The following is a 19193-nucleotide window of genomic DNA, read 5'->3' as shown; positions in this document are numbered from 1 at the left end:
CCTGGCCGCCCAAGGGCGGTTACCGCTTCCCTCCTATAGCAGAGGGGTCAGGGCAGAGCTAGCGGGGGTGGCAGGCGCGGGTGGAAGCGGCCCCCAGCCCCCGTCGGACCTCAAGGGCCTCCCGCCCGTCATCCAGCCTGGCCGCGCGCGGCCCTGGCCCTGCGGGCGGGGCCTCCGAGCCACCCCACGGTCCCCAGGGGGCGCTGCGGGTCCGCGTCCGCGTGAGCAAAGCCCCAGCTGCTCCTGCAGTGCGGGGAGCAGATGCGGGTGGCGTGCTGCCGCGGAACCGGGCGATAGTGACCCTTTCTTGAGCCCTCCGGGCCGGGGCCGCCGGGGGAGAAGCGGCCCCCGCCCGCCCCCACGCGACTCCGAGCGGTAGCGCCAAGGCTGTTGAGGGTGGAGGTCTTCTCGGGGAGTGCGCCGCACGGGGGTCTCCGGTGCCCGCTGGCCGGCGCCGGCCGGGAGGGCTGGTGGGGGGCGTGGGCGGCACGGAGCGGCGGAGGGGGTGCCGGGGCGTGCCGGGCCGCTGGGAGGCGCGGGGGCGGGCACGCCGGGAGGGCGGGGGCCGAGCTTATAAAGGCCCGCGGGCGGGCTGAGGGAGGAGGGAGCCGCCGAGCCGCCGAGCCGCGTCCTGCTCTGCTCGGCTTCCGCGAGCCGCCGAGAGCCGTGCGTGCGCTGCGCTCCGCCGCGGGGCAGAGCTAACGCCGGAGCGAGCGCGGGGCCCAGCCGTCGGCACCGGCGGGGCGCGGCGGGCCCCGGCCCTAGGAGGAGGACCAGGAGGGCGCGGAGGCGCTCGTGTCCCCACCGACCAGCCGGGGTCCTGGCCGCTGCGGGCGGCACGTGCGGCGACCCGCCCTGTGCGCCATGCGCCGGCCGCGGCTCCCCAGCGCCGCCCTTTAGCGCCGCGGCGGCCGAGCGACCCCGGGCCGACCCCGCGGGCCCCTCGGGTATGGAGCTGCACGTGCTCGGCGCCGTCTTCTACTGGCTGCTGCTGCCCTTCGCGCTCCTGGCCGGTGAGTGGGGGCGTGCGCTGCGGGCTCTGGTCTGGGACGGGCTCTGGTCTGGGACGGGCTCTGCGTCCCCGCTCCCGGTTTCCGGCCCGGCCGCCCAGCGAGGCCGGCGGGGCGAGGACCGTGCGCGGGCGGGCGGGCGGGCGGGCGCGGAGATTCCCCGGGACGCGCGCGGCCCTGGGCGCCCGCATTCCAGAAGCATGAGAGCGCCGGGGAGGCCGGGGGCCCGTCCCAGCGCCAGGCAGGGAGGGCGGCGGCGGAGTGGCGGGCACATGGCACCGGGCGCCCACAGGGGCGGGCGCCGAGCGACCCCCGGAGAGGGCGGCTCGTGCCTACGCCCTGGGCGCTGAGAGTAGGGGCACGAGGGTAGGGGAATGACGGCCCCTATGGGAGGGGCTGGGGCGTCGGTGAGGGGGGGCACGAGTGTCTTTTGCTCTTTCGTGTTTAAAAAAAAAAAAAAACAAAAAAAAACACCTCAAATTTGCATCACGACTTCCTGACCAATCTGGGAGAAGGCGGGCTTCCTGCCTGGAGCTGTTTAATCTGGAGCCTCCGGAGGCTCTAACGTCGTTGTGCCCTGGGCTCGGCCCCCCTCACTCTTCCCCTTCCCGTCCCCACCCCACAGCCGGACTAGGGCAGGCCCATGCTCTGCAAAACACAGTTGGGGTTCCTCCCTGCCGCCCTGGTGTCCTGGCTTACTCCGCTGGGCTCTAGTGCTGCGAGAGGGGCCGGGCAGGCTGTGCCCTGGGCTGGGGGAGGGAATGCCCCGCGGAAGGCTCTGGTCTTGGTATCAGAGCTGAGGGTCCGCAACCCTGGCGTGAGTGTCCTCTGCTTGCCGTGTCGTCGGTGCCCCTTCCGGAAAGCTCGTAGTTGTGGTTCCCGTTGCTCCGGGGCCCCTCCCCTCTGCACCCCTCCTGGCCTCCCTGTGCCCAGGGCAGGGTGCCCGAGACTCATTTCACCCTTCACACGCCAGCCCTTGGCCCTCAGCTCCCTCCACTGGGGCTGTCTCTACCGGGTGTGAGCTGGAAAGCGGTCTGATTAAATTAATTTGCGGAAACATGGGATGGTTTGCGATGTGAGTCTGCTTGTTGGGTGAAAATTTGTCAGACCATGGTGGGTGTTGGTGTTTTGCCTTTCCAGAGCCTCTGAAATCACTCCAGGTGGAATCTGCCAACTTCCGTTATAGGTAGGAGCGGGCTCCAGTGGGCTAGGAATGTGGGACCCAGAGCAGCCAGCACTCGGTTCCCAGACTGTGTTTTGATTTGTAGCAGAGAAAGGTGGTGAGACTTGGGAAAATTTTCGGGACAGGAATCAATGAAAACCATTGAGGTCAGGGAGGAGGGTCTGAGTCAGCCTCGTACGGACAGGATAGTCTGGGGTGTGCTCCGGTGAACCGGCCTTTCTCCTCGCGCCTCTGGAGAGTAGACGTTAACAGGCGAGCAGAACAGACCCAGCTGGATGTGTGGCTCAGAAGCTGGTAAGCTTCTCAAAAGGGCAGGTTGGCCTCGGACGGCCCGCAGCACACCTGCAGCCTCTTTAGGCTGTGGAAGCGGGAGGGGATCGGGCAGGGCTGTGCGGGTGGGCGCTCGCTTCCCCACATGCGCAGTCTTCTCATTCAGGGTCAGCCGACTTTTCCTGTGATGGGCTGGGTAGTAAATAGCTTCACATCACGAGCTCGTCTGGTATTTTTTCCAACTATTAAAAAATGTAAACACCCCTCCTAGCTTGTGAGCTATAGGAGGACAAGTGGTGGAGCCAGGCTCAGCCCCAGGGCCGGAGCTTGTTGACCCTGAGAATTAATCTGTGTTCTTTGGGCCGTTGCCTGTAACCCAGGTGGGTGATTTGGTGGGGGGAGGGGGGAGGTCTCTCTGTCTCTGGATGCAGAGGCGGCGCCAGCTTAGGGGTTCCCACCTGGGCCATATTGGAGTCACCTGAGAGCTTTTCACATCCTGATGAATAATTCTTTGTGCACTTGGCTCAGCTTTCTTGTAAATCTAAAACTGTCCCCGAAATGAAGTCTGTTAATTACAACCCTGATACCCTGGCCGTGCCCCTCATGGATTCTGTGTCTGGGTGTGGGGCTTGGCCGTCCATATTTTTTCTTGAGCTTTGTGGGAGGGTGATGTAGAGCCGGCCAAGAGCCCTGCGCAGTGACACCTGAGAGGCTGGAGGCCGGCTCTCGGGTCGGGACGAGGGCAGTTCCGGAGGGACCTTGCTGTGCTGTTGCCTTCTGAGCGCCTCTCACTCTGTGACGAGCTTTGGTAGAGTTGGTTAGTTCTGCGGTGTTTCCCAGTGAGTGGTCGGTGCTGGATGAGGCCGTCAGAGGGTATAGGTCAGACCTGTGCCTGTGCTGGCTCAGGCCGCGGCCGCAGCGAGGGTTTGGGTCATCCTGGGGTGCCCCTTGCCCCCACCAAATCTCACCTCCACCTCATCACAGCAGAGACTCCCCAGCTCCCCCCCCGCCCCCCCGGGAAGGGTGACGGCCTTCAATGTCTCACCTGTGGTCCCCACAGCCCCGGGGGTCAGGACCCAGAGCTGGAAGGTTCTAGAGAGGCGTCAGGACAGAACACTTTGTGATTCCCCTGGAACAGGGCCCCGCCCCACGGTTCTTGACATAAGGGGCCTCCCAAAAGCAACACTGTAGCCCAAAGGCAGGTGGTCAGAAGGCAGTAACTATCACTGACAGGGAAAACACATGCAGGGCAGCAACATGGCTTCTGCCTGCGGGATGGATGGGGCTCCGGCCTCATGGACACGCCCACGGCACGCCAGCCTGGTTGTCACTGCTGTGTCACCGTTTAGAATGGGGACGCTTCCTCCTTTTCATCGTGTCCTCACCATAACAGTCTTAACACCCCTGAGGCTGGCGGGAAGGCGGTGAGAAGACGGCGGCCAGGGACAGCGGGGCCCGGTTAGAAACACAGGCCTGAGGGTTCCCTCCCAGCCACCTGGTGGTGACACCCCGCCGGCTCTCAGGCCGGCAGTGAGCCTGGGGCTGTCCCTTTCCGAAGACCCCAGAGCTGAGGGTAGGTCTCACTGTCGTCTGCCACCTTGGCGGGGAGACTGGGCCTCCTGCAGGCCCTCTGAGGACTGAGTAAGTCGCAGGACTCGGGTGCCTGGCTGGCCAGACCCGAGGGCTCGGTGTGCGTGATCAGGGAAGGGGCTGGGGTCGGCTCGGGGGCCGAGGGTGGGTCATCTGTGGTCATCTGGCAGGTGGCCATCCCACCGGCAGTCAGGCCCAGCGGGAAGGGTCCTGCGGGGCAGCGTTGACGGTGGGGGCCGACGACAAGCGTCTCACATCCTGTCCCCCGGGGCTGCTTCCTGGGCGGTGTCTTTCCCTCCCGGTGCTTTCGGTGCTCAGAGATGGAGAGGGAAAGGGGCCCATCTGCTCTGAGCGCAGCTGCAGGGGACTGCCTTCTGTGGCAGGGCCCCTACGGGGGTCGAGGGTATCCCCTGCCCCCACTCCGCCCCACCAGCACGGTCTTTAGGGCCCAGTGTCAGCTGCCTCCTACAGGAAGCCACCCTTGACCACCCTAATCCCCTTTTCCTTAGAATTCAGTGAAGTCTTGGTCTTTTCTTTGTTATCTGTTTTAGAAAGATGTAGACTTTTTAAATTTAGATTCTTCTGTTTGTAGACCTTTCCCCTCTGGTTACCAAAACAATTTCATTCCTCCTCGTAATGCCGTAATGCCGACTCCGGGAGTTACAGAAGTGGGTCAGAAGGCCCCTGTGTCTGCTGCGCAGCGTCTGGAGCCCGAGGCTGTCTTCAGGGAGGTCGATGCTCTGCGTGTGGGCTCTGCCCCACTTCTGACCTTTGAACCCCTCTGAGTTGAGTGAAGCGTGTTTTCTGGATGAGGAACCTGGGGCTTGGGAGACTAGAAAGCGGGCGAGAAAGGATGAATCTGGGGGTGAAATCTTTTCCTTCTCAGGGCAGGTGAGCCCCACACCTGCTGGCGGGGTGGGAGAACCTGGGGTGGGAGGTCTCAGGGAGCAGAGGGGGAGGCTGGCCTTGCTGGAGGGGCTTGTGGGGGGCACCAGCGTCTGTCCCGCTCTGAACCTGCCAGACCCTCACCCCTCTGTCTGGGCCTCAGTTTCCTGGCCTGTAAACGAGACGATAAAAGCTTGAAGGCCTATCCCGGGTTTCTGATCTCTCGGTCCCCGGGCGGGGCGGGGCAGGGCAGTCCTGGGGGCCGAGTGGAAGTGCCGCGCGCCGGCCTGGGGCCGTTTCCAGGCGGGGAGGCGTGGTGTCCAGAGCCACCGTGCGTGACACCCGCCTGCTCAGATTCCTGTGCTCACGTGGGACCTTTCCCCAAGTTTATTCAAGCGTTCTCTCATCCAGGTCTCGTGGGACGGTGCTCCGGGCAGGCGCCTAGGTTCTGGTTCAGGGCCAGTGGCGGTGGGCAGGGGAGGGGCTGGGCCCATTCTCCTCTCTAGTGGAGGCTGAGGTTTCCTTGGCTGTAAAACGAGGCGTGGGTCCCCTGCAGATCCCAGCGCCTTGGTTCTGTAAGTGCCTTTGCCGTGTTTGTTCGCGCTGTGCTGAGCCCAGATGGGAGAGAAGCATGGTGCAGCCAGTGATGCCATACAGAGCAAGGTCCAGGCCGGGCGGGGCTGGGGGGAGGTGGGCACCCAGCAAGACCGGTCTGCTGGCGGGAGAGGAGTTGTCAGCCAGGCCGGGGAGGGGGCAGGATGGTATCCAAGGCTCCAGACCAGTGCAGCCCCCCAGGTGGGACCATCTGTGGAAGGAGAGGAGGCAAACATGTGGCCTGGTAGCTGGGGGGCTCCCATCCCCTAGTGGTGGCCAGCCGGAGGGTTAGGTTGGGGTGGCGAGGGCACGGCAGTGCCAAGTGGACAGTCGGACCAGAGGGACCTGAGGCTTGACCCCCCCCCCCCCCCGGTCCCCATTTTGATTCTTTAATTTAGTGTTAATTACACAAGTAATGTAGGAATACTTGTCATAAAACAGTGAAGTTTGGGGTCGGATGAGATTAAGTTCCTCCTTTAACCCTTTCTTCCCGTCCTCAGAAGGAAGGCCCTGGTCACTGGCTGGGGCCCGAGGTTGCTGTGTCCCCACCTGTGAGGTTAGGTGGCTGCGGGCCGCTGGGGCCGCGCAGCGCCCCCGCCCACCCCGACACGTGTGAGAGTGTTTCTTGGGGTGGCCCGGGGTCAGGAGCCTCTGCCCTGGGGAGGAGCCCGCAAGGCTGGGTCCTGGCGCTGCGGGCAGCCCTGCAGAAGCCGCCGACGGCAGCGGGCATTGCCCGGCCCGGCCCAGCCGCCCGGTGCCACCAGTGCGCCCTCAGGCCGGCGTGCGTGGCCCGCGCTTCCCTGCGTCGTCTCGGGCCTTTGCCGGCTGGGGTGGGTCAGTTTTTCTGGGGTGTTTTAATAACATAATTATAGGGAGTATTTTTAGTTGCCTGTAACGGCCGACTGTTTACCAGGCTCCGACCTGCGCGCTGTTTTTCTCCGTGAGTATATATAGCCGGGCCTCTTCTCCTTCCCGGGGTCGGGCTGAAGAGGGACCGTGGCCACCTCAGCTGCCTCCTGTGGTTTCCTTTGCCAGCGAATGGGCGGCTGAACCGGGCCCGGAGGCTTCCGCAGAGCGGGAGGGCTCTGGGGGCTGCCGTCCTTGAGAGCAGGTGGGGGGCCGGGGTGGGCGGGGCCTCCGTCCTGGGCTCCTGACCTCGGACCGCGTGGTGGGACGTGTCCCACGCAGGGAGCCGAGGCGGGAGGGACGCGCCTCTCGGGCCGCGTGCGGGCCCGGCTCCAAGCCCGGCAGCGCCCAGGTGTGCTGGCCAGGCCCGTGCCCCCGGCTCTCCTCGCCTCCCCTGCCCTTCAGGGGCCTCCCATGGATCCTCTGGGGAAAACAAAAGAACAGAACTGCTATGTGCACAGATGCCTTGCAGGAGCAGCCGAAGGCCCGTGCTTGTGGCCCTGCCCGTGGCTGGGTCTGGATGGGCAAAGCAGGAGCGGACACAGCCTGGCTCCCGGACAGCGGCCTCAGGCCCGGGCCTCAGTCTCCCTCACCTCGTGGAGCTGCCAGGGCCTGTCACCTGTGACCGCCTAGCCACGCCCCGGCCTCCCCTCGGGGCCCCTGCACCCCGTTCTGCCTGCAGCCTCCCTCCCTCCCTCCCTCCCTCCCTCCCTCCCTCCCTCTCTCTCTCTTATTCACTTGATTTTTGATTATGGTTAAAACACCATTTGAAACAACACGTCATCCTAACGGCGTTAACGGGAGCTTTTCAAAGGGAAACTCAACCGTCTGTGCCACTCCCCCCGGCTCAGCTGTTGCACCCTCCCCTCCCCGTCGGTGGCCAGGGGTCGCAGTGACCACGGGACACGCCCAGGAGCTCTGAGCGGCTTCGTGCCGCGTGTACCTGCCTCCCCTGCTGGGGCGGCGGTCGTCCCTGGGCTGCTTCACGGAGGGGCAGGTCACCCTCACTGCCGAGGCCCCGGCCCCTGTGTGCTGCCGTGGGTCACCGGCGCCGACTGTCCTCTCCAGCTGGCCGCCACGTGGGCTCACAGCGCCGCGCCGTTTCTCTACCTCAGTGTCCCCCCGTCCCCAGCCCCCTGCAGTCTCCACCCATGTCCACAAGCATCACCCCCCGGCCTGGACAGACAGGGGCCTCGGCACGCCCAGCCCCAGGCTTCCGGCTCTGCGTCCCGATGCATCCCACAGCCGGGTGGCCTTCCCGGGACATCCGAGAGCTGCCCACCGTGCCCACGGGGCCCCCCTCAGGACGAGCCCCCGCTCGCTTTCCGGCCTGCTGCCGGCGGCACATTCGCTCCCGAGAGGGGGGCACTAGTGGCTTTTCCGTGTCGTGGGTGAGCACCCCAGGGGCAGAGTTCTTGCCCGTGACGCTCCTGCCTCCCGGGAGCCCCGCACCCACTCGTGTCGGTGTCTGGGGTGACCCCCCCCCGCCGCAGTTCCTCTGGCCGCGCCTCTTCCTCCACCAACCTCCGGCTTCTGTCTGGTTTCCCGACTCCCCGAGCTGGTCCTCGCCCCAGAACCTGCCGGCTGCCCCCCTGCCACCCCCTCCTGTGGCTGCCCTCCTCCGTCCCAGAGGCCCCGTCCCTCTGCCGCCTCGCTCGGCACACGTGTCTGGAGAACCTGCCTGTGTCAGGCTCCGCCGTAGGCTCCGGGGTCCCGACAGAGCCCCCAGGGGAGCACGGCACAGTCCACGCGTAGAGCTTTCCACCGAGACGTCAGGCACTCGGGAAAGGGTCGGACCTTACGTGTTCTGTCTGGTGGCTTGACAGTCAAGCACATCTGTCCACCTCCCCAAACGAGCTCGAGAGTGTTTCTGCCCTCCCGCCCACCCCCCTCGGCTCTGACTTCTTTCCCCGGGTCGGTTTTGCCTGCACTGGGGCGTCCGTGCTCGGGGGACCACCGGGGTGTGTACTTCTGTCTCTGCTGCCTTCCGTGCCTTCACATCTCTGGGATGTGACTCTGTGTGCTGCTGGTTCCTTCTTTCTGGTGCTGGCCAAGGTCCCCTGAACGCGCTGCCACGTTTGCTTATCCGATCACCTGTCGCGCCTGGCGAGTAGGCGCGAGGCTGCTAGCCGCGTGGCGTCTCCGCGGACACACACTTGAATTTCATTCACTTCTGGCCGTGGGGTTGCTGGGTCACGGGCGTCGCGCGTTCACTGCAAGGAAGCTTCGATCTGTCCTCCTGGTTGTCGTTTAGGGGACGCTCCGGGGTGCTGGCCTCTGGTTTCTGCTGGTTTGGGGCGGGCGGTGGCATCTCCCGCGACTCCGGTCTTTGTCACCCTGATGCCGACGATGTTAAGCCCCTTGGACGTCTTCTCTGGCACGTACGCGTCCCTAAGACTCGTTCGCCCGTTAAAAAAAACTGGACTCTTTGTCTTTTTGTTTCTGGCTCTGGGGGTTCGCCGTGGACTCAAGGTCGTAAGCTCTCTATCACCTGTTTGTACTGCACGTGGTTTTACCTGCCTGTGGCTTCCGCTCCTACCTGTCTCCTGTATGGTGTCCGGTTAAGAGCTAATCATCTTCTTTATGGTGTCCAGTTAAGAGCAGGTGTCTTTGATTCACAGTCCCGTGAGCTCGGACGCTTCTGGCTGGGACGTCCCCTCCCGTGCCCCCGAGCTGGTGGCTGTGACCAGGTGCCTGGCTCACGGGGTCTCTGAGGGTTTCCTGGTGGGTGGGCCGCTCCGCTCGTGGGCTGGGCCCTCCCATGCCCTCCCCGCCCTCCCCGCCCCGCTCTGCCCTCTGCTCACCCTCCGCCCCGTCCCGTGCTCTCAGATCTCCTCTGGGGCCCCTGTCCCGCTGTCTGCAGGCTCTTGTCCTGGTGTCGCTCCTGCGGTGGGACTGACGCTCTGCCCTTCCGCGTGGCCTCCCCCGGGCCGCCTGTTGAATGAAGCGGTTTCCTTTCAGCCGCCGCAGAGGCGGTTCCTGTGGTTCCCGGGGACGCAGTGGCCGTCTCCGTGCTCACCTGCTCTCCCTTCTGAGCGTTCCCCTAAGGATAGGCTCCCCGAGTCCCAGGACCGGACAGACTTGCTGTCGGACGCACACCTGGCGCTTTAGCAAGGGCGGCCTCGCCCGAGTGGGCACAGCCAGGCCCTGGCGTGTGGCGTCCTGTGTGACCCTCCCGGGAGGCCTGCGCGCTCTCCCCGGCCGACGAGCTGCCTGCGGCTCTAGGGGCCTGTCCGCGTCCACTCCGGCTCCCTCCTCTCTCCTGCGGCCGGCTCAGCTCAGCACGCGCTCCACGCTCACGTGCTCCGCTCGACAGACACGCGCTCGGCCGTGTCTCCACCCCGTGCGGGAGGCACCGCCTGGGTCCTCCGCACCCTTGCTGGCGGGGTGGTGCCTCTTTGTTCCTCGGCCCTTGTTTCCTCGTCACTGTCGGTACAGCTTGGCCACTGCCCGGTCCTGAGGGTGGGAAGTGGACAGAGGCAGAGGCTGTGGCGGGCGGGCACTGCCCGGGGCCCCGCGGGTGCCGAGCCCTGCCTGTGGCACCCCCTTCCCGCCGCAGGAACGGCCCACACCTTATCAGCAGGTGCACACCGTCCCAGCCGGGGAGCGATGGCCAGGCTGGGCCCTAATCTCTGGAGGTCAGGAGCGGGGTGACACAGGGACAGTGGCCTGAGGCTCCGTGAGGGCCCAGGAATGGCACCGAGGGGCCCGTCGGGAGGGCAGCCTTGCCCTGTGACCCTGGCGGGGTCCTCTCCTGCCCCCGGATCCTTGTCCTGGCAAAGGGGCAGATCATGTGACCCCAGGAGGATGGGATTAGCATTGAAGCAGCGCTGGCACGTCGTCTGGCCTGGAAGCAGCTCCCCTCGGGGTCCTGGACGCTGGGGATGGCAGTGGGCTCTGGGTCCTGTGTCCCTGTGTCCCCGCTCAGGAAGCCGGGGACGCCGGGCGCAGGATGGCCGGGCCCTCCTCTTCCCCGGGAGGCGGCACCGCGACCCCATCTGACTCTAGCGCTCTTAGGATCTTGGGCCTCCGGGGCGGCCCTCCTTCCCATCCTGTCCCATCCCGGGTTGCAGGTGGAGACACTGCAGCTGAGGGGCCGCTGGCCAGGCTTGGGTGGCCACACAGGGAGGGAGGGAACCGTGCTCCGCGCACCAGGCGGCTCCCCTCCCGCCTCACCCTCCACCTTTCCCCATTTCTTCTTGGAGCAAGGCCCCACTTTCCCATCCCCGTCGCCTCCATTGCCCCCAAAACTGGGTGGGCCACCACCCTGGGAGGGCTGTGCTGTGCCCCTGTCCGTCCCCCTCCTTGGGAGAGCGAGGGATGAAGGACTGGAGGCCGAGAGTGGCTTGCGGGGGTGGGCGGGAGGGCACTCTCCTCTGAGGGCCCAGCTGGGCGGAGACCCCTGGCCCTCAAGGGCCAGAGGGGGCAGGAGGCAGGAGGGGTAAGCCTCCGGAGGAGGCTGCAGGAAGCTTCTGGGCTCACGGGCTCTATCGCATTCCAGAGCCTGAGACACGTCCAGGCGTGCCGGGGCGGGCCCGCTTGTGTCTTCCGGAAGCATTGGAGGCCTGCAGGGGGCTGGGGGGCGCTGAAGACTCTGAGAGGAAGGGGTCCCCAGGGAGGGCAGGGGTGGCCTAAGGACACGGTGGGGGCTGCCAAGGGCCATCCCGCAGAGCAGGAGGAGGCCGTCCGGCACTGGGGCTGCCGGAGGCGAGGGAAGTTGGAGGCCCTTCTCCCGTCTCTCTCCTCAGCCTGTCCTCAGGTGGGCGGGGAGCCTCATGGTGTGAGTGCGGCTGCCAGGGGCTCGGCCTCCGACGCCTGTCCGCTGGTCATCTGTAACTTGAGGCCGGTTTCCTCACTGCACTGTGTTCTCCCTGGTGGCGCCCGCTGTGGCTGGGCCACAGGAGCCCATGTGGCTTTCCTCGTCTCTGGGCGATAGGGCACATCACGGGCTTCCTCCCTTGCCACCGGGCAGGGGGGTCCAGGATTCCTGTCCCTTCTTCCCAGTTCTGAACACAGACCTAGGACATCAGCCCCTGGAGACACGAGATACTGGATCCTGAGGTAGTGGGACGGTCATGTCAGCGGCCGTGCTCGGAATCCAGCCTCCTGCCAGGATGGTTCCAGGGCTTCGGGGTGTTTATAAATGGGAATTTGGACATCGTCACCCCCTGTGTCACGTCTGTGCATCTGTGTCCTGCCTGGTCCTGTGCACGGGCAGAGAGTGGGGGGCCCGCGGGGGCTTCCCTGGGACCTCAGGTGGTTTCTGCCCCGTCCTGAGCACTGTCCCTGGGCTGCTCCAAGGTGCTGCTGTGTCGGGATCCAGGCTCCAGTGCGAATGGCCTCCGTGTGCCCAGCACCTGCCGGGCTGTGAAAGTCTTCGGGACCTGTGGTTTGAGGCCACACGCTGGGCCGGCAGGTGTCCTTGGAGCAGGGCAGTGGAATGGAAAATCTCCCAGGGCAGGCCCCTGTCACCTTTCCTCTCCCAGCATCGAGCTGGGCCAAGTCCTGGCTTTGCTGCTGGGCGTCCTGGGGAAAGTGGCTCGGCCTCTCTCAGCCTTGAACTCTTCACCTTTAGAAGGGGGACCCACACCGTGCAGGGAGGCCGTCCGGAGCGGAGCCGGGGGTGCAGAGCCTGCTACTACGCTAGGCGCCCAGCACCAGCAGCCGCCCTTCCATCCCTGGGGCCTCTCTGCACCCTGGTTGTCTTAATCTCCAGTTGTGAGATTAGCACCTGCCCAGCCTGGCCTCGTGGCCCTTGGGGTGACCCTCCGGGCGACGTGGGTGGACATACAGGAAGCGCGGCCGCCCAGCACGTTAATCAAGGCGCCCTAAAGCCCTGGGACACGGTGATGGCCTCACCAGGGGGGAATCGGGCAGAGGCGTCAGTGGCTTGGTAACGTCGGGAGCTGCGGTGGGGGGCGCGGCTGGGTGAGGACACCTCGCTCAGGAGAGCACAGTGGGTGCAGCCTGCCAGGTCTGGCTGAGCCATGGCGGCTGGGCGCTCCCGCAGGACGGCGGCGGCACCGCGTGGCCGACCCTGAGCCGCTGGCAGGAAGGGGAGTGGCGGGGCCGACGCGCGGCCCGGAGCACGGGCCCGGGGCCCCGGGGCGTTGGCCGTTTCCTGGTGCCCCCCGCACGGAGTCCCGTCTGACTCGGCCTGGCCTCCGAGGCGGTGGCACAGAGAATCGCAGCCCAGGGAAGCTGAGCCAGTTCCAGGCCCCAAACCGGAAAGCACAGGAACCAGGAGCCAGCTGGGCCGTGACCCGTCCACGGAGGGTGGGCGTGTGGTTGGCCTCAGGGCACCGAGGGACGGGGTGCTCTGCGCGTCAGGTTCCCGTTGGGGCCCCCGTGGGATCCGTCACAGAGGGTGAGGGTGGAATCGTGTGTGTGGCTGTCAGAAGGGCCCCCAGCCGGGGGCGTGTCCGCATGGGGGGGACCTCCCTGGCCTCGGGAGCCCCTCCGGGTAGAGGGACACGCTGGCGGGGCACGGGGCGCGGGTTGCTGGGCGCCTGCTGGGCGCCGGGGGGCCCTCACTGGTCTCCTGGCATCGGCGGCGGCAGCTGCTCGAGGCACAGGGACCCCGTGGCCCGTCCGTGTGTAGCGGGGACGCCTGGGGGCCTCCCCTGAGGTGACCGGAGCCTGCAGCTTCCCAGAGGCTCAGCCCTGACCCCTGGCAGCAGCGGCGGGAGGTGTGCCGAGGCCTGGTTCCGGTCCCGGGGCCCCTGGGCTGTGGGCAGGTGGCCTCGGGCTGAGCACAGGCCGGGCCTCAGGTGGGCGGCCGCAAGCCCTCTCCCTGTCGCTGGAGAGGCTCAGCTGTTGAGTACCCACGAGCCAGCCGCTGAGGCCTGTGGGCTCCGTGTCCCCGCTTCACGGGGCGGGGGGACAGGGGGACAGAGGCCCGGGAGGGCACGCAGAGCCTGAGTCCTGTGTCCACAGGCTGCCGGGCCCAGGGACGCGTCCTCTCAGCTCGGGGCGTCCCTGGCACGTTGTGACCTGCCCGTTGTGGGCGGCAGCCCCGAGGCGACAGCTGCCCCTGTGCTGATGGCCGAGGCCTTCTGGGAGGCTGGGGGTGGGGGACGGGAGCTGGCCTGCTTGCTCCTTGCTGCCGGGAAGGGTCCCTGGGTCCTGGCCGCCCCCGGGGAGTGGAGCCGGCCGGGAGGGAGGGCACCGGCGCCGCCTCGAGCCTCGTGGGGGCCTGTTCGTCGTGTTGTTCGGGACCCCCGCGGATGTCGGCCGCTTGCTTTGCTGTCAGGAATCGGATTAGTTTTCCAGAAACGCCGGATGTGGTGGGTGAGGGGCAGTTTTTGCTGCCCCTCTTTTTCCGGGAACTGAGCGTGTGCCTTCGGCCAGGACTGCCCCATCCCCACCTGCCCGCTCTCTCTGCTCTTGAGTGGCTGCTCCTCCTCTCGTCTGGGGAGCTGACCCCATCACCGGGAGCCAGTGGGGACACTCACGCCGCGTGGTCCGGGAGCCGGACGGGTGGGGGGCACGCCCCGAGGGTCACTCTGGGTCTGCGGTGTTGGATCGAGCCTGGGTTGGCCTGGCCTCGGCCCCTCCCCTGGCAGCATGGACCCTCAGGGGCTCGAGCCTCCGTCTGGAGGGTCCGTCGCCCGCAGGAGGTGGTAGAGAGCTAGGCCGGCTGAGGCGCAGGCCTGCTGTGCGCAGGGAGGGGTGTGAGCCGCACGGCTAGTTGAGGGAAGAGCCCCGTCTGTGGTGCTGGAGCCGTGGGCACGGCTGGGGTCCCGTTAGAGAGCGTGGATTTGTTCCGCGGGTGATGGGAGCCACGGAGAGGAGCTTGTGGAGCTGAGCTCCATCCCGAAAGGACCGTCGGAGGGGAGAGCCGCTGCTTCCTGGTTGCAGGGGAGAGGCTGCCCCGTGGTGAAAGGCCCGGCTCTGTCACTCGCTGGCTGAGTGGCCTTGGCTTGTGGGCTGCAGGGACCTCCCTCCCCCAGCACAGTCCCTGCTCCGTGGGCCCGAACAACCAGCCCGGGCAGGGCAGTTGGGTGTGTCCTGGCGCCCTGGCTGAGAGCTGATGGCGCTGCCCTGGCGGGATCTGAGAGCAGCGAGCGGAGGCGGGCAGGGTTCCGGCAACGCCGATTCCGCCCCTGCCCCAGCCCCAGCCCCTTCTCGGCGCTTGGAGACCGTGCCTCGGGAAGTTTCAAAGCGGATTTAAGAGGGGAGAAAGCCCCAGACCTGCTTAGTCCTGTTGGGTGGGCTGCCGGGGGACTTTGGGTTCTGGTCTCCTGGGGGTCGTGGGGGCCGAGACGGGCTCACGGGAGCCCAGGCGAGGGTGGCACCTCTGTGGCGGACATGGGGTGAAGCCCCCCGAGGCTGCTTTTTTTTTTTTTTTTTTTTGCGGTACGCGGGACTCTCATTGTTGTGGCCTCTCCCGCTGCGGAGCACAGGCTCCGGACGCGCAGGCTCAGCGGCCACGGCTCACGGGCCCAGCCGCTCCGCGGCACGTGGGATCCTCCCAGACCAGGGCACGAACCCGTGTCCCCTGCATCGGCAGGCGGACTCTCAATCACTGCGCCACCAGGGAAGCCCCCGAGGCTGCTTTTGTAATCTTTCCGGCCCAACAGACCACAGCTGCAGGCCTGGATGCCCCCTTGGAAATGACCCCAGGTGGAATTCCAGGGCCTAGAAATGGCTCTTTCCTGGAAGGATATCCTGAAATTCATGAGCGTTTTTTCTCAAGGAGGGGAAAGGAGTCCTGGGGAGGTGAGCAAAGGACACATCAGCTGAGTGGGTGAAGTTTAATCTGGGAAAACGTGCGCTGGCGGGAGAAAGGTGTTAGAGCCGAACCATGGTAGCAGGAGGAGTAGAACTTGCTTGCGAATTATTTCTGTGCTTCTCTGCGTGTAAAAAAATTCTGAAAAGGAAGAAAAGGGAAGTGAATGTTCTGTGAGTGGGTCAGCAGCCTTTCCTGCCAAGGGGAAATGGCGGCCCACTCCTGGCTTGACGGAGCCGGAGCTCAAGCCTGGGGTGCACCCCGCCCCCGCTCCCCCCGCCGCCGACTTGCCCTGGGACTGGGTGCTCGGGGTGGCACGAGCTGCATCCCCGCTCCGGGGGCTGGTGTCCGTTGGCGGGCGCAGGGGCGGCGGGCTGAGCCGCCTGCACAGGCTGGTTGTTAGGGGCAGACGGTGTCGATTTTTCCCTCGGTCACTGTGCACTTGTTGAGCTTCCAGAGCCCGCGTGGGGCCCCCGGCCCTGCAGCCACCTGGGCCCAGGCCTCAGGCGGGTGGGCCAGCCTGTCGTTCGCAGTGCAGAAGCCCGAAAGCAGGTGGATCAGACAGGGTTCTCCAGGGAAACAGCCCATAAGAGATGGATAGATAGACATGGTGTCTTACCTAACCGCCTATAGACGTATGAGAGGAAGGGAGAGAGGGAGGGAGTGAGAAGCTTTGCTTTTAGGAGCTGGTTCGTGCAATTGCGAGACCAGTCTGAAATTTGCAAGGAGCCCAGCAGGCTGGAAATTTGGGCAAGCCTTGATGTTGGAATCTGGAGTCCAAATTTCGAAGGGGCTGGAGCATTCCTTCTTCCCTGGGGCCTCAGGCTTTGCTGTGAGGCTTTCCTCCAGTTGGCCGCCCCTTTGGGAGGGTGTCCGCTGTCCTCCAGTGCCTGCTGGACGTGGAAGTCCCACCTACGGCTGACTGAACGGGCTGGCACGGGACGAGGCACCACGCCGGCCTGAAGGCCCCTCGCAGGAGCTCCCGGCCGGCCTGCCGCTTGGGGAGGCGAGGCTGGGTGTGCTGGGCGGCACGGGGCGTCTCTGGTCACACCTCCAAGCTGTCGGGCAGTCCCCTGGCCTCAGCGCCCTCAGCCGAGTGAAGACAGCAGACAGGTTCTCCGAGGGCAGGGCCGCCCCCGCTGCTCCCTGCCATCGGCACCCGCTCCGTCCCGTGTTTGTGGGGCGCCTTCCGGGGTCAGCGCTGTGCTGGGGCAGGCGTCCGCTGGGGGGCAAGATGGTCGTGGGGCAGGGCCCGTGAGTGTCCTTTTCTCCCAGGGGGCCCTGACACTGTCTCCGGCTGACACGCACGGGTGACCAGAGCCTCCTTCCTAAAGGCCCAGGTGGGGACGCCCTCCCCGCCCCAGTTCCCGTGTCCCTGGGGAGGGCAGGGCTCTGAGGGGGCCCGCGGACCCGCCCCCGCCTGCCAGCCAGAGGTGGCCCGGTGGCATTCCTCCCCTCCCCTGGTGCTGGGAAGGCCCCCGGAGAGCGGAGCGGGCCGTGGCCAGGCTCTGGGGCCGTTCGCACCATCCACACCAGACAGGTGGAGGGGCTCGGGGTGCCGTGGGCCAGCTGAGTCACAGGGTGGGGCTCTGAGGCCGCGACCCACCCTCCAGTCCCAGTCCAGAGCCGGCGGCAGACTGGAGCGCCGGTCTGCCGGAGGCGGGCACCCACGTTTGGAAAGCTGGCCCTGGCCTCGGTGGCTGCTGGAAGGTGACGCAGCGCAGGCTCTTCAGAAGCCCTGTGGCCTCGGCCCCGCCGCCTCCAGGTGGAGGGTGCAGGATGCGGGGGAGGGCAGGGGACACGGGTTACAGCCCTGGTCCGGGAAGCTTCCACGTGCCGCGGAGCAACTAAGCCCGTGTGCCACAACTACCGAGCCTGCGTGCCACAGCTATTGAAGCCCGCGTGCCTAGAGCCCGTGCTCCGCAACAAGAGAAGCCACGGCAATGAGAAGCCCGCGCACCACAGCAAAGACCCAGTGCGGCCAAAAGTAAATGAATAAATTTATAAAGAAGAGTGAGGCCTCCTCCTGTTCTGGGAGGCTGGGGGTGGGGGGCGGTCTCTGACTCTCTCTGTGGAATGTGGGCTCCACCCCTGGCCTGGAATCCAGCCTCTCCATTGTGGAGGGCGAGGTGGGTTAGGAGCCCTGACCCTCCAGGGGAGCAGAGGCCACAGCAGATACCGGCAGCTCCAAACGGGGCCGCGAGAGCGCTGTTTCGTGGGGAAGCCCTGTGGGCCCTGGCCCGGGGGAGCTGGCCGGTCCCCAGCGGTGCTGAGGGTCCTCAGGGGAGGCCGAGCACCGGGGGACGGGCTCTGAGCAGCCTCGAGGGGAGAGGCACCGAAGGGCCTCCCCCGCGTCTCCCTGGCAGAGGAGGGGCTGCACTGGGGCCTGGGCGGTGGCTCCCCTTTGAGTCAGGAGGCCTGTGAACGGCCCTTGAGGCCCACGCCTGAGCCCCAGAGCGGCTCTGTCCGCAGCCACCCACCCCGGCCTGGCCGCCCACCCGCCGGGCCTGGGCAGTGCTGGTTGAAAGCTCAGGCTCAGGCCTTCACGTGCCACCTGCTTCACCGGCCGGTCACCTCAGGGAGCCATCCTCCATCCCCGCCCCGGTCTGAACGGCCGCAGTGGTACCAGCCTGGCCCGTGTGGCACGTGTCGGGCAACGCTAGTGCTGTCGGGAGCCCCCCGAGACGTGGTTCAGCCCCTTCCCCTCTGTTTGGTCCACGGCGGCCACCAGGCCCCCTCGGCCCTGGGCAGTGGCCATGCTTCCCAGAGCCCGTGCTGCAGGGGGGGCCAGCCGTCTGCACCTGCCCTGCGCAGCCAGGTTTCCCGGCACCGTACTCGCTAAACCTGGACGCGGTGGCAGCTCAACCCTCCTCCCGCGCCTGCGCTCCCCAGGCTGCTGGCGGGGCTCCACGTAGGTGACACAGTGTCCCGTGGCCGCCCCTCATCCCCACGAGCCTGCGTCTGTGGCCTCCGATCTCCTGTGGGAGGAAGGAGATTTCCTTAGAAGGTCGCTGAGGTCCCCGGGCTTCGTAGGCCTGTCCTTCCCGTGGCGCCCGGAGCCAGCTGCCCCTCCTGCCCTGCGGCGTGGTCGCACCCGAGACCGTCCGCGCAGGGAGCCCCGAATGGCCGCGTGCAGCCCTCAGCTGGCCGGGCGGGACGGGGTCCTGGGCGGGCACGTGCTGCACGGACCGTAAGGGGCAGGCGGCGGTCAGTGGAGGGAGCGCGGCTGAGGGGCCGGCCGTCTCGGCTGCAGGCGGCTCTGGGCGGCGGGGCCCCTTAGCACCCCCTCCCCCAGCCTTCCGTGGGCTCTCCGAGAGGCCCTCAGGGGCCCGCCCGCGCTGCCCGTGCTGGCCCCGGCCACAGCTCTGGTCCCGAGGGTAGGGGCGTGTGGGGTGGACCGTCGTCTGACCTCCCCGGCCTTCCCCTTCCAGAAAGCTGGGTCTGATCTAGCCCTTGGTCTCCGCTGGGTCTGGGCCTGGAGGGCGGGGGTGTGGCAGGTGTGGCCACCGCGTGCTGTGGGTGCTGCCGTGGGAGCTGCGAGGCCTGGCTGCCTGTGCGGACGGCAGGGGACGGCTGGTGCCGCTGGGCACCCCTGCTGCCAGGTCTGTCCTCTTCCGCCGTCGCCCGCCCGCCCGCCCCTGGCAGAAGCGAGCAGGGAGGCGCTTATGGGTTTCTCCTCTAAGCCAAATAAGGCAGAGTGAACAAGCTGGCTGGAGATGCAGCGGGGTGGGGGGCAGCCAGGCTCGCACGGGACCGCCGCCCTGGCAGCTGCCCTGGCCCGGCAGCCTTCCCCTGGGGTCTCTGAGCCTCCAGGTTCCGCCTGGCCCTGCCCGGAGGAGCTTCACCCTGCGGAGAGGCAGGCCCGAGGATGCCTGTTGGCGGGTCCGGAGAGCCCGGTCCTGCCGCGGCCGCGGGGCCTGGGGACTCAGATGACACGTTCTCCCAGCCTCCTGCCGGCTCTGTGCAAGGGAAGCCTGGTCCCGGTGACCGGCTGCCCTGTGGCGCGTCCCCCCATTCCCCTCTC

General features: G+C 66.7%; 1 protein-coding gene across 1 annotated transcript in view; it reads left to right on the top strand.

Annotated features, from left to right (window-relative positions):
* The first annotated feature begins 623 nt into the window (after nucleotides 1-623).
* Nucleotides 624-19193, top strand: part of PIEZO1 (piezo type mechanosensitive ion channel component 1 (Er blood group)) — a 52319-nt gene continuing 33749 nt past the window's right edge. The window contains exon 1 of the mRNA XM_067019448.1: nucleotides 624-1013. Coding sequence (XP_066875549.1) covers nucleotides 950-1013 — 64 coding nt within the window. The 5' untranslated portion in view covers nucleotides 624-949. The remainder of the gene's footprint in view (nucleotides 1014-19193) is intronic.

Source organism: Kogia breviceps, chromosome 18 (assembly GCF_026419965.1).
Source record: "Kogia breviceps isolate mKogBre1 chromosome 18, mKogBre1 haplotype 1, whole genome shotgun sequence".
Lineage (NCBI taxonomy): Eukaryota > Metazoa > Chordata > Mammalia > Artiodactyla > Physeteridae > Kogia > Kogia breviceps.
The sequence above is the reverse complement of the archived record's forward strand: the minus strand, read 5'-3'. Positions and strand labels throughout refer to the sequence as shown.